Source organism: Apis mellifera, linkage group LG5, assembly GCF_003254395.2.
Source record: "Apis mellifera strain DH4 linkage group LG5, Amel_HAv3.1, whole genome shotgun sequence".
Classification (NCBI taxonomy): Eukaryota; Metazoa; Arthropoda; class Insecta; order Hymenoptera; family Apidae; genus Apis; species Apis mellifera.
This window is the reverse complement of record NC_037642.1, coordinates 13,261,109-13,279,627: the sequence shown is the minus strand read 5'-3', so window position 1 is coordinate 13,279,627 and position 18,519 is coordinate 13,261,109. Positions and strand designations below refer to the sequence as shown.

At 23.2% G+C, this 18,519-nt stretch overlaps 2 protein-coding genes across 8 annotated transcripts; one reads left to right on the top strand and one right to left on the bottom strand.

Annotated features, from left to right (window-relative positions):
• Window positions 1-1,859: 1,859 nt before the first annotated feature.
• On the bottom strand, window positions 1,860-15,124 carry LOC727246 (protein spire). Of its 5 annotated transcripts, none has more exons than XM_016912330.2 (15): window positions 14,803-15,124; window positions 12,322-12,626; window positions 11,177-11,208; window positions 10,974-11,097; window positions 10,745-10,899; window positions 10,119-10,340; window positions 9,719-9,748; window positions 9,024-9,287; window positions 8,763-8,904; window positions 5,773-5,906; window positions 5,413-5,668; window positions 5,039-5,349; window positions 4,693-4,941; window positions 4,324-4,610; window positions 1,860-4,227 (listed from the first exon to the last, which is right to left on the bottom strand). In XM_016912330.2, the coding sequence occupies exons 2-15, from the start codon at window positions 12,620-12,622 to the stop codon at window positions 4,002-4,004; spliced, it is 2,733 nt and encodes a 910-aa protein (XP_016767819.1). In that variant the 5' UTR covers window positions 12,623-12,626; window positions 14,803-15,124; the 3' UTR covers window positions 1,860-4,001. The 5 variants fall into 5 exon arrangements, with proteins under 5 accessions (XP_016767819.1, XP_006570241.1, XP_006570243.1 ...); XM_006570178.3 differs by lacking the exon at window positions 14,803-15,124 and adding an exon at window positions 13,187-13,292; XM_006570180.3 differs by lacking the exons at window positions 9,719-9,748; window positions 14,803-15,124 and adding an exon at window positions 13,187-13,292.
• An 831-nt stretch (window positions 15,125-15,955) lies between these two features.
• On the top strand, window positions 15,956-18,455 carry LOC552420 (KICSTOR complex protein C12orf66 homolog). Of its 3 annotated transcripts, XM_006570173.3 has the most exons (10): window positions 15,956-16,063; window positions 16,183-16,270; window positions 16,553-16,699; window positions 16,821-16,972; window positions 17,042-17,182; window positions 17,279-17,417; window positions 17,495-17,688; window positions 17,761-17,911; window positions 18,052-18,162; window positions 18,226-18,396. In XM_006570173.3, the coding sequence occupies exons 2-10, from the start codon at window positions 16,190-16,192 to the stop codon at window positions 18,394-18,396; spliced, it is 1,287 nt and encodes a 428-aa protein (XP_006570236.1). In that variant the 5' UTR covers window positions 15,956-16,063; window positions 16,183-16,189. The 3 variants fall into 3 exon arrangements, with proteins under 3 accessions (XP_006570236.1, XP_006570237.1, XP_026296869.1); XM_006570174.3 differs by lacking the exon at window positions 15,956-16,063 and having other exon boundaries at window positions 16,100-16,270; window positions 18,052-18,156; window positions 18,226-18,455; XM_026441084.1 differs by lacking the exon at window positions 15,956-16,063 and having other exon boundaries at window positions 16,100-16,270; window positions 18,226-18,455.
• Window positions 18,456-18,519: the final 64 nt, after the last annotated feature.

Below are 18,519 nucleotides of genomic sequence, written 5' to 3'. Positions count from 1 at the left end.
TGCAATCGATTACAATTACAAGCATTGCGTCTTTGCATAAATATGATAATATGATTCATATAAATGATATCGATAATTTTCAAATTGCGTTTACTACATACCGATAAATTTTTTGTCGATATATTTCTTTGAAATCATTGATAAGGCTATGTAGTATTATTGCGATTCGATAGAACAACCATTGTGTATTTGTCGCTCAAATGTAAATAAAATCATATTCGTTTAACGTGTAAAATTCGTTTAATATGCGCAATGTACGTAATGATTAAAGTACGGATTTGGCGATCGTGAATGTTGTGGGAATACAATATTTGAATAGTTTGAAATAATTTTAGCTTCTGATGTAGTTGCGACTATTAGAATTATCTCTAAGTATTTGCGAAGCATATTTCATCACAATGCAATATAAGCTAAATTCGTACTTTATACGATAACGCATTACCTGTTGGAAACAGCAATAGCTACTTAACATATATATGTACAAAGGTATTCTATATTTAAGAATGCTGAAATTAAAAAAGTAGTATTAAGTCAGACAAGAGTATTTCTTTTAAACCATGAGATTATTTTTTTTTTTTTACGTCCATTACGCGAAGGTTATAAATAATTATATATTATATACATATACATATTATATGTATATATATATATATATATATATATATATATATATATATATATATATATATATATACATATATACACATATTATGTAATATTAAATAAATTTGTGGTATTATATAATACTACAAATAGAAAGGTTTGCTATTTCTCTATAAACTTTGACTTCAAAATTTGTATTCTTTTATATTATTGTCATGCATACAATATTTTGTTCATATATTTGCATAATTTCGTCTTTTAAACAAATGTTTTAATTTTATGATTGCATGATTATATATTTTTAGCAACTACTAGACTCAATGGCTGTGATGTTTCTTTCTGGAATTTTAGCCATATGGTATTGTATTTCATTTTTAAAAAAGTATCATTTTTTAAAATAAATTCATTTTAAACTTTGTAATCGATCAATATTACTTATAAATAGTACCTACCTTATGTATTTTATGTACGAGTTTTAATATATTGCAGTAATCAAATTGTAATTAGATATTTTATATAAGAGGACATATTAAAAAATTTAGTAAATTTTATCATAAAAATAGAATAAATCTTAATATAATATCAGATAATTGTTTTAGAAAATATTTTTTTTTTATTTTTTATTTATCTAATTTTTCATATTTTATTTATTTATATTTTAGTTTGAACATTTTAAATATTCTGGTTTATTCATTTACATTATTACATCATTTTTAAACACTTTAGTTATATTTTCAATTTATTTATTTACATTTTAAATTTTATGAAATGAAAATTTCTAATGTAGAATATAGAATGTATATTATTTTATATTCTACATATAGAATATAAATTATTTTGCATGCTATATCAATAGTGTAAAATATATAAAGAAAAATGTAAAGAATTTTAAATAATGATGTTTAAATATTCAAAAATCATTTCGGAAGTTAATACAAAATAGTTTTTATTTATTTTATAATTATAAAATCTTCATTTATAATGATTTAAAAATATTTGAATTTAATTACAGATTTTAATTTATATTTGTTTTTGTTTATATAAAAATAAAATTTAATGATAAATTTGAAAATTTATAATTATATATTTTAATAATAATTAATATATCTATTATATAAATAAAAAAAATCATGTATTTTTTAAACGTATACATGTAAAAAAATATTCGAGTAAAATGTAATTTATTTAAATAAAATCTAGCTTATTATAATAATAAATTAGAGAATAAGAAAGATTTTGTTTAAAAAGACATTATATTTAATGAATTAGAATAGAATGTATTTTGGTCATTTTCATCATAAAAACAAGACTTCTATTTATGGGTATATATATATATATATATATATATATATATATGTAGTACATCGTACATAAAAATAATAAATTAACATAATAAATTATTTTTTTTTCAATTACCATCACATAATCTTCTTACATACATCTTATAATCGTGCCATTGTGACTCTTAATATTTTTTTAGTTTCGATTTATTATAATAACTTTCTACAAATAGAATTTCATGTTTTGTATTTTTTATAAGGTATCATTGCATGCTTTTTTTACATAGTATTTTCATTACATTATCCGACAAAATCTATTTTTTATTTTATTTCAGAAATATTATACGAAATATTTTCATTTTGATTTTTACTTGAAAATTATTTAGAAATCTACTTATACGACTAAAAAAATAAATAAACTTCTTTCTTAACCAAACCGATGTACTCTTTTATAAAGATTACCAATTTTTTTTACATATATTAATAAATTTATAACGCTGTTTATGTATACACTTCGATGCCAGACTTACAATCAGCATATTAATCATAGTGCAATTCGCATTTTTTGTTTGTACTCTGAACATCATCAGTTTATTTTTGTACATTTTTTCGTTAATAGCACATTTTTAAACTGTGCGAGTGAACAGCCACTTCATTGTACTAATTTCCTATAAACATGACCGTCACAAGAGCCACTATTCTTTTTTTTTTTTTTTTTTTAAGTTCATTTTCTTCTCCGCTTAGTTTATTTCATAATAATTAATTTATATATAATTAAAAATGCAAACAAAAACAAAAATAATTTCATTTAGTATTAACAATAATATAAATAAAAAATATTTCAACAAATAATAACATAGAACAAAATATGAAAATTGTACTACATGTTCATATAAATTCCATAACAATATATGTATAATTATATGTACAATTACAAAGAAACACATCTATAAGTTAATTCGCAGAATTAAATAAATATAATAAATAGTACACATAAAAAATAATAAATTAATATCACAAACATTATACAAAAAAATTTAAATGAATTAATTCTATTAAAACTTGTACTTATAGTACAATTGTGCATCCGACTTCAATTCGCTCTAAATTAAATATATTCTCTTAAAATAAAATGTCATCGCAGACGCAAAAAAATAATATTCTTTTCATTTGGGGTTGTCAGAGTATTTGATTCTCTCGCTAATTTATAATTCGTATGATTTTATAATATGCGTGTGCTTATGTATGCGTACCTCTCATATTAATTAAATTATTAACAAAAGTTACAAACAAAAGTATTAAGAATTTCGAACACAATCATTATTAATATATGTATAAAATATGAAAATCTAAAATTATGCGCAAAAATTATGTTACATAAATATATTAACAAATTAAGGAAAATATAATTTTTAATATAATTCGAATTAATGATCATATAATTTTAAACTATCGTATAGTTTGATAGATAAGAATTGATCATAATTCGATCGCTATTGCGCGGAACGATATTATGGCACATATATGTAGATTATATCTAAAGTTTCAACATTTTCATTGTTTCTTTGTTAATTTTTGCTTATGATAATTATTTTCTTTCAACTAAATTTTACAATAAATGCGATATTATTTTTAGATTTAATGTTCACAACAATATGGGAGCAAAAGGAACATATATGTACACATTTTTAAAATCCCGAGATAATTGATCGGGGTTAAATATGAATTCCCAGTTTTTATGAACTGAGAACACACGCGCATATGACAATGCAATCGCATGATTGCATAATAATTTTTATTGATAGAAGTTTATTATTAATAGTAATTATTGAAATGGGAAGCGAAAAATAGTTAATTGTCGTTAAGAACTAAACAGAATCTTAACTTTCATAATTAAATACTTGATTCTAATCATTTTCAAATTTGCATGCATTAATGATCTACTTAGATGTAAGCCTGAATGTTGGTACGTAGAATACATTAAATGTCACTGTGTGCCGATTTCATATAGATTTTTTTTGAAATTCCAGCTACGTTAAAATTATATATTTTACATTTAATTAATTTCTTTGCATATTTTATTCCTTTTTAACCGGAACTTTTTTTTTCAGAGAGAATTCAAACATAGGCTGGAGATAAGTTTAAAGTGAGTCGTGAAATAACATTGTTACGTATCGTAGCTCGTGTTGTTCTAGAACTTTTAATTATTTGTATCACCATAATACGGCAATCATGACAAACAACCATAGAAACACCTCGCAATCTCTCTGCGGCCAATCGTTGTTCCGAGTTTTGACTTGTGAAACTGGAGAATGCCTTCGGTGATGGTACATTGGCTGGCAATCTTTAATTTATTATTTTTTTTTTTATTTATTATATAAATAATGTTTTTGAAGAATAATAATAATCAAAAATTGTAATATAATTAAATAAAGTGAACCTTTTATCTTGAATCTCTGTTTCACGACGAGCATGAGAAGGCGGTGTAGAAGTTGGTGTAAGTATCAAAACTGGTGTCGTAGTAGGCGTGGATGAAGGTGTTACACTTTTTAACGATGAATCCTTGCGTCTAGAGGCTGGTGATGCCGGTGCAGATCCAGCTGCTCCGTTGCTTCTAAGCCAAGAACTCTTGCTAGTATCTGGTTCTGAAGATGATGGAGAAAGAAGAAGACCGGGAGATAGTAATACTACCGGGACATGGGCGAAGTGTTCTGTTGGAATTCGCATCTATAATACAGATAATATCTAAATGAAATCTAATATCTAAATATTATATGAAATTATATTAATAAAAATCTTGAAAATTTACTTTGGAATAACATTTCACACATACAGTCCTTTCACACAAACGACAACGTTGTCCCCAAGGTCCTAACAATCCGAATCTAGTTTTTAAACAAAGAAAACAAACGCGTCTCTTCTCTACATCTTCTTTTACACGCCCTTCTACAGGCAGAGATTCCAATTCTGCTTTAGTTAATACACTCCGTATATGTACAATTTCTTCTAGAGTCAGAGAAAGTCTTTCATCTAAGAACATGTCACCTAATGTAGGTTTCTGTAGAAAAAGAATTTTTTGTTATTAGACAATTTATTTTTAATAATTTATATAAATATTAGTTTTTTTTTAAATTTCGGTAATTGTAATGTAATACCTGTCTTTTATCATCTTGACAATCTTCGTTTTGATCTTCGCTATCTTTTGTATCTTCAGCAATAGTTTGTGATCGTCGCGGTTGTCTTGTTCTTGGCTGAGGACTTACACTTGGACTAGGATTCACACTAATATTAGGACTCGGACTTTGATTTAATAACAATTCTGTTGGACCTGTGTACTGACGACTTTGTGGTCTCGAATGAGGAAGAGAAGTAGTACCAGTTAATGCTGTAAGTGCTATAGTACGTTTAGCTGCGTGTTTTCGAGCCGATGCTCTTCTAGATGGACACTGCGTTGCAAGATCATAAGCTAAAAATAATAAATTTAAAAATAAATTTCCTTTTTCATTCATTATAATAATCTAATAATTACATTCAAGTTGTGTATCACAAAATCGATGATATTCGTTCCTCGTCAAGCGTAATCCACCAGTTCTTCGCCAAGGATTCGCAGAGTCTGCTTCGTCATCAAATCTGTGATCTTTATATCTACTACGTATATTAGTTCTATCTGCAAATGTATAATCTTCTTTTAATTGCCAATAATTTGATCCTTCATCTTCTTCTTCGAATCTTGTCACCGTGAATTCATCATTGTAATCTTCATCGTCATCTTCCTCAGCGTCGAGCTTTTTATTAAAATTTATATTTCATATATTTTTATTAAAATATGTATCAAATTAGATAAAAAGAATTAAAAATAGAGATGCATAAATTAACAATCATAATTTACCTTTAAATCAAAATCTACAGGAATTACTTTTCTTCTACTTGTTGTAGAATTGGAACTATCCAATTCCCTTCGTGGAGGTTTTGGTATAGTAGGTGATCCATTATCCTTAATATCAGCAGCATTTTGGATATAATCTAAAAAATTGTTTTTATTCATAGAAATTGACTCAAAATATATATTTATCATTATTCGAAAACATAGGAATATATATGTTGATGATCAATGAACATGACATATGAATGTGAGATTTTACAAAAAGAAAGAGGATCAAATATTTATAGAATTGTGGTACCTCAGTAAATCCTAAATACATACATAAGTGCTTCCTGTGCGGATGCATAAGATTATCATTATAATTATTATAAATATAATCATTAAAATTATATAAAATTAATATAAAAAAATTGATAAAAAAACCTCATAAATAATAATTTCATAATTCAATAAAAATAAGATTAACATTTATTATAAAGTTTGATTACTATATTTCAAATATATAATATATAATATAAATACATCTTATTATATAAAATTAGGATATCAATTAGGATTTAGAAAACAGTTTTTATCAAATGTTGCATTAATTATATTAATATAATAATATAATAATTAATTAATATTAATTAATTAATTATATAATCAAAAGGAATTCATTATCTGTAGTTTAAAATATATTTTTAAATATGCTATCTAAAAGAATTATGTTGATCAAAAGAAAGATGAATGATATGATTACCTGCGACCGTAATGCGCCTTCTACGCGACTTACGATTCCTGTTTCCCGGTACCCTAATATCTGGTTTGCCGATTCTCTGCCTCGGTTGCGGAACCGGTGGTACATTTGTTCTGTTTCGACTCGCGATAGTCGGTATGTTGGTAATAGTGCCGACAGTGGTAGTGACTGTAGTATTGGTTTGATTTTCTGTCTGCAACCATTGTGCCGCCACATCCTGCGCGGGTTCTTGTTCCTGCTCTGGTTGTGACGGTGGAACTTCACCCAGGACTATCATGCGGGACTCACCGCCTACGATCGGTAACATTATTCCTCTTTTCAACATTTATCTTCTTTTCTCCTGCTAATATATACAATATGTTCGGTTTAACTTTTGTTATTTTAACACAATTGATAAAAAGTATATAAAAATAATCGTAAAACCGTTATTTCAACATAAACATTGATTCTTCAATGATGTTCATATAATATTGTTATACTGTATATTTTTTATATCACTTAAAAAAAATTTTATAATTAAATATTTTAAATGTTACAATTAATAAATAAACGATTTGTATAATAAATAATTGAATAATCAAATGCTTATGTATACTTAAACCGAACATACAGAATGTCAACATAGTTCTTTACAGTGGTTCTACTTGCGACAACCACGATGTATAACCAGAAGTCACTAGTGTTGAATCTTCTACAATTTTTCGGCTTGGCTTGAGAATCTCACACTCTGTGAATCAAGACGTTTATCAAATTTACACGTTCCATCTAAGGTGATTAATCCATTGTTTCTCTTCTCATAGAAAAACAATAAACATTTCCGATTACCAGCATCCAAGCTTTTCTCCACGCTCATCTGTTCGTTTTTTCCATCCTGTCGAATCCTCGATCCACCGTGATGTTTGCAGATCCACTGGTAAGGACTGTACATCAAGCACACGTGCTCGTTAATGTGCTTATTCTTCTTTTGGTACACTTGACTTACTCGTACACATTTAGACGCAACCCATCGAATTTCACGCTCGAACTGCAGCTTCCCCCCGGGATGCACGCGAGAGAGAAAAGAAAATAAAGAAATATGGATAAACGAGAAACCGACGAGAATGTGACTAATGAAAAAAAAGAAAGACACGCGAGAAATTAAGTAAAAATTTAGATAGACACAATGACGTTTCGGGCGACGTCACTCTCGCCCTTTGCGCGCTTTCGGTTATTGATCGCGAACCGTCTGGGGGCTTACAATGGTTTAAGCCGGCCTACCATCGCAAATCATGATTCATATGGATCGACCCTCTTTTATCGCGATGAAAAAATTAGTCGTGATGTGTACCCTGACATATAATGATGTAATAATAATAATTTTTTTTTTTAATAATTTTTTAATATGAACAATGCACTGAAAAGAGGAATCATAAAATATTATAGATTATACGTTATTACAGAGTAGCTAATAATTAATTTTAATAACTTATAACAGAAAGGTTGAGATACGAGCATCAAATGATTATCATTATTATTGATAATATAATTATTTTGGTTATTATTGTTATTATGGTTAGTATTATTATTGAAAAAAATTAAGACACAAATACCACTATTCTGGCTGCACTGCGTTGCAATTGTCAAGTTCTACTGGTCTCAAGAGTACATCAAGAGTGAAAGATATACCTATTGCGCTCGCGTGCACTCATTGCGCATGTGTACTCTTAGTTAAATATATTTTTGTAAGAGTCACTGCACATCACGTAATTTTATATCATGTATATTGTTGGTTCTTAATGCAACCATATTGTTGTAATTCAGTTAAAATGTTTATTATAATTAATATAAAAACAGTTGTTTTTTTGCAGTTTAGTTCTATTTTCACTTATTTTGAAAACTATTTCTAAGTCTAAAATCTATTCTTGATATAAGAATTAAAAATTTTATTTAGAAATTGAAAAGTAAAGAGAATAAGAATAAGATAAGAAAAGAATAAAATAAATAGATAGTTAATATAATATTAAGTTTTACTTTAAAATTTTAGTTGATTTATTTTGTACATTTTGCAAAGAAAGATTTATTGAGGTACCACATAAATCAATTAGTAAAATTGATACGTATGGAATGTCGCGATTATTGATGTATAAAATATGAATTGAATGCATTGGTTTTCATGAATTTATTAAATAATTGTATTCAAACAAAGATGTATTTCATAAAGCATTATAACATGCAAAAAAAATTATTGCTATACATATAAATATAAAATGAAACTTACCATTTTGAGGAGATGTTCTTTCAATCTTAGGAATGTATCTATTGCGTGAAGACCTTAAATTTGGTGGTTTCTTTATACTTTCCATAAGTAATTCTCGAAGAGTCCATTCCTTTTGAAGGGGTGGAAGCTGTCTTTCTGATGCCTGTATAAAATTATATCTCTAAAATGTACTGAAATTTGTAAAAACTAATTTTTACAATCCTTTAATTAAAGTTCCATTAATTGAATCTAAATAAAGCATTACTTTTAATAGAATGTTACCTTCTTTAAAGGTGGTCTACTCCGAATAAATTCAAGAATAACAGCATGAGCATCTTTCTTCAAATTCGGAGTTGGTGATGGAGTCTTCCTCAGATGATATCTTCTTTTCCGAATATCATCCATCAAAATTTCATAAGGTGTTAATTCAAATTCTGCTCCCTTTCCACGCCCACGGGTTGTGCTTTTTGAACCCAAATTGGCTTCTACCTTTTTTAGCTTCACACCTTTTCTTAATTCTTGTATAACTTGTACCCAAAATCTTGCCTATTAAAATAATTATTTTAATTGATTCTTATTAAATATAATTAAAATTACAAAAAACATACATTTAAAAAATGATTTTTATAAATTTTACATTTTTTGTTTTTATATTTAAATATATTAAATACTATCAATATTATTTATATAATATAGAGAGGATTGAAAAAAATAAATTCCTAAAAAAAAACCTAATATTTTTATAAAATAAATTATAAAGATTAAAATCTAAATTTTTTAAATATTCTGCATAAATTTAAAATAAAATCATGCATTTATAATTTTATAATTTTATGAAAATTAATGTTTTGAAGCAGCTAACAATTGATAATAATTGTATATTGAGACTAATCATATTATATATATAATTATAATTATATTCTAAGTTCTAACACATCATTCTAACACATGCGCAAACATTATTAGTAATGACATACTTGTATAGCCCTCCAAATCCTAATGTCAGTCTATAATGGTAGAGAGTCAAGTCAATAAATCTCAAATATCTTATCTCTGCAAAATGATAAATGACTTTACACGATATAGTAATATCAGTTGTTTCATTTTACATAATTTGTAATATATACTCGTTCACAATTTTTCGAAATAATAATTTGAATGCATTTAGTTGAATTTTATTACTTTTGTTTTAAATTTATTTACTCCTATGCGACTTATTGATGATTATTTATAAAAATTACTTTTTAATTACAATAAAAAAATATTTAATAAATGAAATTCGTATCGAAAAATAGTGTTGTCTTATTTGTATATTAATAATCTATTATTTATATATAATTTAAATCATTTGATATATTTTCTATATGAAAATCTTACCCAATCAATAAAATCTAATGTATCAAGATTCTGAACAGACATGGAGATTTGCTTATTATTATCACTGTTGACAACTTCCTTCTGACTAGCTTGTAGTTTATCAGCTTCTATTGTATCCAAAAATTGTGATAATTCCAGAGCTTCTGCTACAAATGCTCGTATTACAGCTTTATAATGAACTTCAGCAGATTCAATAGAAGTTTGCATATGCCTGGTACATAACTATGTATAAAAATTAATATATATTATTATGAATAAAAAATAATAAAAAAAAATCAATATAAAAAAAATTATCAGAAATAATATATACATATATAGATTAGTAAAAATTCTTATAAAAATGTGATTTATTTATTTATATTCATATTATTTCTTCTAAATTAAAATAAATAAAGGAAAAAGATAAATATAACATACAAAGTACATTCAACAAAGAATAAGATATATATTTTTTACAAATGAATTACAAAAAAATTTGCATATGTATTCAACAATTATATTATTATTTAATGATTTAACTTTTTAAATTTAAAATTATTATATAAAGTTTTTTATATAAGTTTTAAATTTTTCTTTTTACTATTTTTATATATAATAAAAAATAAAGATTTGCTTATTGTACTTACTTGCATTACATTTTTCAAGGAATATATTGATTTTTCTTTATAGATATCATTACTCTTTTGTGATAAAAATTCATCTATGTCAGCAATACTTGAATCTCTCTCTATGCCTTCATCATCCGTTTCCTGTGGCCGTTCTTCCATTTCTTCTTCAATTTCTGTATAGCAGAAAAAATTAGTCTTTATATGACTTTAATTTTTATTAATCATATTTTTTAGAAAATAATTGTACCTTGATCTGCACTTGTCATTAATGTTATAAGAGCTTCCAAATCTGGTGATAAAGGCCTTTCTTCTTGTTCATCTAGGCCGAAATCAAGTGCTTTGAATATCATCATACCTAATGAAAACATAGCCTGCACAAATAATATGTTTTTTTTTTTATGAAATAACATAACATTTTTTTTTTTATGTAACTTTAAATAAAATACTCACCTTTTTTTCAGATACATGGGGTTTTTCTAATTCTGTAATAAAAATATTAAAATATAAAAAATAAATTTTAAAGTTATCAAAATTTGTATAGAAATTATTAATATTATATTGATATATTATATTAATATAAATTAGAAATATGATCAATTAATATGCAAAATTCAATAACTTTCGGTAATTTTTTTTTATATTTTTTTATCTTAAATTATTTACAAATTACACATAATTATGATTTATAAATTTAAAAAAATATTTACAAATTTTTATAAAATAATTACAAATATAAATTTCAGAATAGATGAATCTTTCATGTAAAATTATCAATTCTTCTTATATATTTTTTTTGCTTATTATTTATTGCAATGATTTTCAATCTTTTTTTAATCTCACGGCATAAACTATTCAGGAGGTTATAGAACATGGTTATTTTTGATATACATTCAGAATAGAAAATAATATAAACAAAGATAATGAAATAAAATTAAATACATAATAATTTTTTGATATAAATAATAATAATTGAATTTAAAAATTTGAACAATAAAAAAAAAACTTATAAATCCATTTAATAAAAAATATATTTCTGGATTTTTGTTTTATAACAAAAAATTAATATTTTTTTTCTGTGAATATTTTGCGGCGCATTGATTGAAAAATCTATAGTAAAGCAGTATACTATGACATATTAAGTTAAAACATAATACATATGCATCTTATATAAACACAAATAAATCTGTACAAATAATTACATATTATTTTTGAATATATAAGGTATAGGTAAAAAAAATTATATAATCAAAAATAATATATTATAAATCAAATAATATATAATCACATTATATTAACTAAATACTACATTATTTTATAATTATAATATCTTATAATAACTATGTAACAATTATATACATATATACATGTATATAATGAAATAACTATATTATAATTATATTTGAAAAAATAATTTAAAAATAGTTTTACAGTTATTGTGCTTAAAAATATATTATCTAGGAACTATTATATACATACAATCTATTTTTTAATGATTATCTATCTTATTGATTATGGGACAATCAATATATTGATAAGATTTCACGATAGAAGAATAAAAGAATAAATTTTCTTTAGAAAAGATTAAATCAACTTACCGATTAGATCGCCAAGCCAAACATCACCATCCTTGTGAAGGACGATCTGCGATAACTCCGAGAGTTCATAAAAATTGTTTCCCGGTAAACATGACAAACTCTTAGCCGTTTGATAGCATAATGCCCAAGCTTGTTCTTGGCTGACCGGTCCATTGAAAGACAATAGAATATCTTTAAGATTTAATCGGCCGTTTGCATCAAGTTTACATTTCGATCTTTTCATTTGTTTAACTTTTTTTTCGTTATTGGAGACATCGAGACTATCCTCACAGGATGTTGAGATCTTTTTGTGCGTAGTCATTTTTCTGTAATTTCATTGACGAATCGCTCGAATATATTTATATAATATAATAATTACAAATAATTTAAAAAATGATTCATTTATGTGATCAAAGTTCATACATAAGTTCACAATTTAAATTTAGATTTATTGTATGAATAGATAATTATTTTATTTAATTTATCAAATAAATTAACTCGAATTAACAATGTATCTTATTTTTTTTTATAAAATTAATAAAAAATAAGAATACTTCACAAAATATAATAATCAATATAATAACATACTTATTGTGCATCGAAAATATTATATATAAATAAAGTTGAACAAATATAATTTAATTCGATATATATTATTGGATACATATCTATTCAAATATTATCCAAATTTTTGTTTTATAATAACGCTGATGTCTTTATTAAAAATGATATAAAACAATAACAAAAATAATAAACTTTTATATAAAAATATATAACTCAAAGATAAAATCATCACTAAAATAAAATGAATATGTATACATGTGTATATGTATGTGTATGATTAACATTAATAAATTTAACAATTTTTAAATAAAACTGCACTAACATCATATAGAAGTAGAAAAGAATTACTCATTAATTCGTTATTCTATCTTCAAAAAATATAAATTTAAAATTTTTTTTATTAAAAATTATATTTTTTTGTAGCTATTTTATTTAATTAATTGATTCTAACTTTTTATTTATACACTATTTCACGATTTTTATAATAATTAAGAATTATTTATATATTATAAATTATAGATTCGAAGCGAATAGATATTTTAAATTACACAAGAACAAGAAGACTAAATATCTTTTATAATTCTCTACGTTCTTAAGAGATATATGAAAGCAAAGATAAACATTTATTACCATTCGTCATCATGTGCGCACACAGATATTAAATAGCGAGGTCACAAAATTAATCTAATGAAAAAGTGAAAATGTTCTGATTGAATAGTATACATAAAAAAATGTCATCGCAATATTAATGATAGTGTTTATGCTATATAATTATGCTATATCTTTCTGAAATTACACGCCCCTTTTACTGATCAAAATATTTATTAGAAAATATTTAAAAAAAAAAATTCATTCTCAACAAAATAAATTAAAATTAAAAAAAATAAGGATATGTATAATTTTCGATAAGTTTTGTATCTAATCTTTATTATTTCTTATTTTATTTTTTAGTATGATAAATTAATTTTAAGTTTTTAATATTATTTCTAAAAATAATTAAATATTATTTTGTTCGAATATATTTAATTCGAAAAAATTTGCTAATTAAATTGTCCTGTAATAGTTTTCTTTTAATTTTCTTTTAAATCATGTTAAAATATTATTATAGAATATAATTAATTTTCATATATATATATATATATATATATATATATATATATATATATGAAATATTATATAAATATTTTATATTTTATACATATATATAAAATATATATATTTCAAATTATTAGTAATATGAAAATTATCGATCATACACATGTATGTATATATGTACAAAATTATAATCAAGTGCATGAATAAATTACTTTATATTTTTTCTAAATTTGCATAATATTAATTTTTATTAACTTTCTCAAATATTTAATTTTTATATCAAATTGTGTTCTTTATCATTTTTGGAATTTTAATACATATTCTACATATATATTCTACAGTAAATAAATAAAACTTAACAATAAAACTTCAGTGAATAATTCAAGGTTAACTATTTATGTTTATTCTATATAATTTTATGGACAAATATAGGAAAATATATTTATGAAATGTCATGAATTGTATTTGCACACATGATGAAAATAATTTACATGGCTTTTATTAGCGAAAAATATTAATTTAATTCATTAATTAAACTATTAATAATTTAAAATAAAAAATCACAATAAAATAAATAATCAAGATTGAATATCTATTTTTTTTTTAAATTTTCTAAGATTTTTTATGACTGATTTTATTTTTAATAATTCGCATTACTATACATATTATTGCAATACATTTATAAACTACCAAAATTATTTATTAACATACTTTGAAATATATTTTAAAATATATAATTAATAAAAATATTTAAAAATTTATGATTCAAAAACAGATATTATAAAAAATTAAGTAAAGAAACAATCATTAAATTAAAATGGCAAAATGCAATTTCATACGTACTTTTTGTTATATGGGCGATATATGTAAATTATGGCACAAAACACATCATAAGATTTTTTCTACATTACATTATTTTGTTCAATACTTATACGAAGCTTTCCGCATCACTTTTTCGTTTAAGTGAAAAATTGTTTTAAGCTCGAACAATTTTTCACATTGAACTTTTCTCTTGTGACTTTTAACATTGATCATATTAATTTTTCTTGATTACATTGACAATCGAGATACAATGTGATATTTTGTTTATCGCCAATTTATAGTTGCAACGATTTATTGAATATTATAAAATTAAATGAAATATTCAATATATATATGTGTATTCTCAATTCTATATAAAATACTACATAAGAATACCGGTAGTAGTTTTAATATGTTACAATATTTTTAACTTATCAAAATTGTAAAATATACTTAAAGTGAATTTAATTTAAAAAAGGAAATTGACTTCAAATTCATTACAATATTTAAACTAACGAAAACGGGTGGTTAGGAACAAATTATGATACAGACTGAAACTACTGATCGCTACCATCCGATCCATAACCTGTACTCTTGTTATATATATATATATATATATGTATATATATATATGCATGAATTACCAAATGCATGTTATAAAATATAAGGATAGAATGAATTTTAAAATAAATACATACACGTAAAATGGTATTATTTTTATTGATAGAAACTTTAACATTTTGTTTGTCTATTAATTCATTTTTTATAAAAATATATTATATTAAAATTTATAAAAATATTATACGAACTGAAAATAAAAAATATAAAAATCACTTCTTTTATTTCTGAAAATAAAAGTAATGTAAAAGTTATTTAAACATACTTAATTGTACTACACAAGATTGAATACTGTATATAAAATTGTAGATAGTTTTTTTATTGGTCAATTCAGTGTTACAAAATTGACCAATAAAAAAATTTGTCAAAGCGTATATTATAGTATTTTTAATGAGTTGAATTGCAAAATCATGTGATCAAGATTTAGAAAATTTAGAAAAAATAATTTAATTTCATAAATTAATAAATAATAATAAAATTTTAAGATATATATTATGTAACTAATTTTAAATTTGATATTTTATTAAAAAAAATTTCAATTTTTTTCCTTAAGATTATTTAAATTTTTTATATAAATGTGAGTATTTATAAATTATTTATAACTTTTTTGAAAGCTTATTTTTTAAGCCATATAATGTCAAGTTTGCAATACACAAAAGAAAGAAGTGGATATCCACCTTTAAAGGTATGATCATCAATATTAATAATTACAATTTAGTATATACATTAAGATTTTATAACCTTTAAAAATATGAGTAATGAAAATAAATATAAGCAATTTTGTTGTGATTATAATAAATATAGATAAAAAATGGATCATGAAGAAGAATTTCTTAATACTTTCTTCGCTCAAGTTGCTCAATTGTGTACTGATAAAGCTAAAGAATTAGTTGTAAGTTGTATATATATATATATTATATTTATTATATATTATATATTTTTATTTTTTAATTTTAAAAAAATCTTTAACAATTAATTAAAAATAAACATTTAATAAAATTATTAATAAGTTTTATAATTTTGATTTTCTTAGAATCTTTGAAAAAGCTTAAAATATTGAAAAAATTTTAAATGGATAAAATGGATTTAATATTATAATAACAAATAAAGTGATAGTAAATTTTACAAGTTAATAGTAAATTTAATTAATGTGTTTTTAATTATTAATATTTAGGAAAAAGAACGTGGATTATGTCGTCAAACACAAATGGGTCCATGGGGAATGTTACTTATGCATTTACCACAAATAGCAGTAGCAGAACATTCATATGCAGATTTAGGTTTCCTTCATACCAAAAATAAAGGATTTTTAAGGAAAGATGTAAGAAATATTAATATTTTGTATAAAATATAATAAATAAAAAATAAAATTAATATAATGAATCAATAAATAAAATTCATAAATATTTAATATTTATAATTATTTTCTCCCCTTTTTTTAGAATTCATTAAAAACGGTATATGAATCTTTAAAATCTGATCTAAAAAGAGTAGAGGAAATGACTAGAGGAACCAATTCAATTGGTGCAACAGTTGCTGAGGTTTCTAATCAATTATGTCAATATATTACTGCAAAAATACAACTGATAGATTTGTTAGTATATTGTTGATTGATTAGTGTTGAATTTATTATTAAATATCTCATAATATTATTATATTACAGTTATGAAAAAATGTACAATATGAGTATCAATAGTAAAAGTATGAAATATCAAGAATTATTACAATGTATAGAAGGAATAGTAGAAATTCATTCTTTATCTTGCTCACATTTAGCATTAACTGCTATTAAAACAAGCTTAACGTAAGTACAAATGAAAATGAAATATTAAAAATTAATAACTAAGAACTATAATTATAATTTATTTTTTCTAAAATTAAAAATTAATCTTTTGATTAGTTTAGAATGTGAAATATTAGTACAATTGACAAAAACACAAGTTGAACTTCAACATTGGAGATTTTTATCAACATTAATGGCTCTTTATGGTGCACAGACACGAATGTCAGCTTGGGAAAGAACTTTACAAAGTAAAGAGGTCAATATATTGAATAAAAAAGATATACATATAAAAAAAAATAAATATGTTTAAATAATAAGTATTATATTTTTTAGTCATGGAAATTAGGTTTCAGTGCTTCATTTTTGAAAGCAAATCAACAACCAGCATTATATCAATGGTTAGTGAAACTACGTAGTAGCATATTAGCTAAATACTCTTTATATTTTCATACTACTTTAAGTCAGCAGGCTAGTCCAGGAGAAATGAGAAGTATTATGAGCAAGCAAAATGTGGATTATTATCATAAGTAAAATATTTTTAATTATTTTAATTAATAAATCATATATTTTGAATGAATATTAATAAACATTTTTATTAGAATACAAAGTTTCCAACGTAAACATGATGTCTTAGCAGTATTAATAATATTTGACTCCAGAGGAGTAGAAGATGCAGGTCCAGGTTATAGACATCCTTGTAGAGAACCAAACACATCTGAACAATTTCCTGTTATTCTTAGTTATCCCAGTGTAAATATTTATATGAATATAATTAATTATGTAATATGTTAATATGTAATACATATATAATATATTTAAATTATATATAAATTAAATTATATTATCTATAAATTATATTATATTATCTAAAAAACTGTATTATATTTTAGGTATTTATACAAAAGCCATCAATTCATTTAGATAATATACAAAAACGAATTAAAGAACGACATACAGAACTTCTTGCCATGGATAAAATTATATATTGTAAAAATGTAAAAGTATGTTAATAGATATTTCTTGGTATAAATTTTGTATTTTAATATATATTATTCTTTTTTTAGGATATGTGTATATATGCTATGTATAATACTGATCCTAAAATGACTTTGGTTACTGTATTTGAAAGTGGTAAACAAAAAGATAAAGAAGCTCATATAGCATCATTTATGACAGATTTATGTGTACACATTAGATGCAATAAAATATATGAATCGTTGAAATTATCAAAATAAGAAATTAAATAAATATATGTAAAAATGTTAAAATATTGCCAAAGATTATAGTGAAAAAGAAATATCAAAAGTTATTTAAATAACATATATATGTTATATATTAAAATTTTTATGATTTGATTA

Bases quoted from the DNA above. Each gene is read 5' to 3' on its own strand.
- LOC727246 (XM_006570178.3), bottom strand. The intron at 9,749-10,118 runs GTAAGATTTTCA...CTACCATTATAG, and splicing joins CATTAGATTTTATTGATTGG to ACTGACATTAGGATTTGGAG. The intron at 5,669-5,772 runs GTAAATTATGAT...TTTAATAAAAAG, and splicing joins CTGTAGATTTTGATTTAAAG to CTCGACGCTGAGGAAGATGA.
- LOC552420 (XM_026441084.1), top strand. From the start codon at position 16,190: ATGGATCATGAAGAAGAATTTCTTAATACTTTCTTCGCTCAAGTTGCT. The intron at 17,183-17,278 runs GTAAGTACAAAT...TCTTTTGATTAG, and splicing joins GCTATTAAAACAAGCTTAAC to TTTAGAATGTGAAATATTAG. The intron at 18,163-18,225 runs GTATGTTAATAG...TTCTTTTTTTAG, and splicing joins TATATTGTAAAAATGTAAAA to GATATGTGTATATATGCTAT.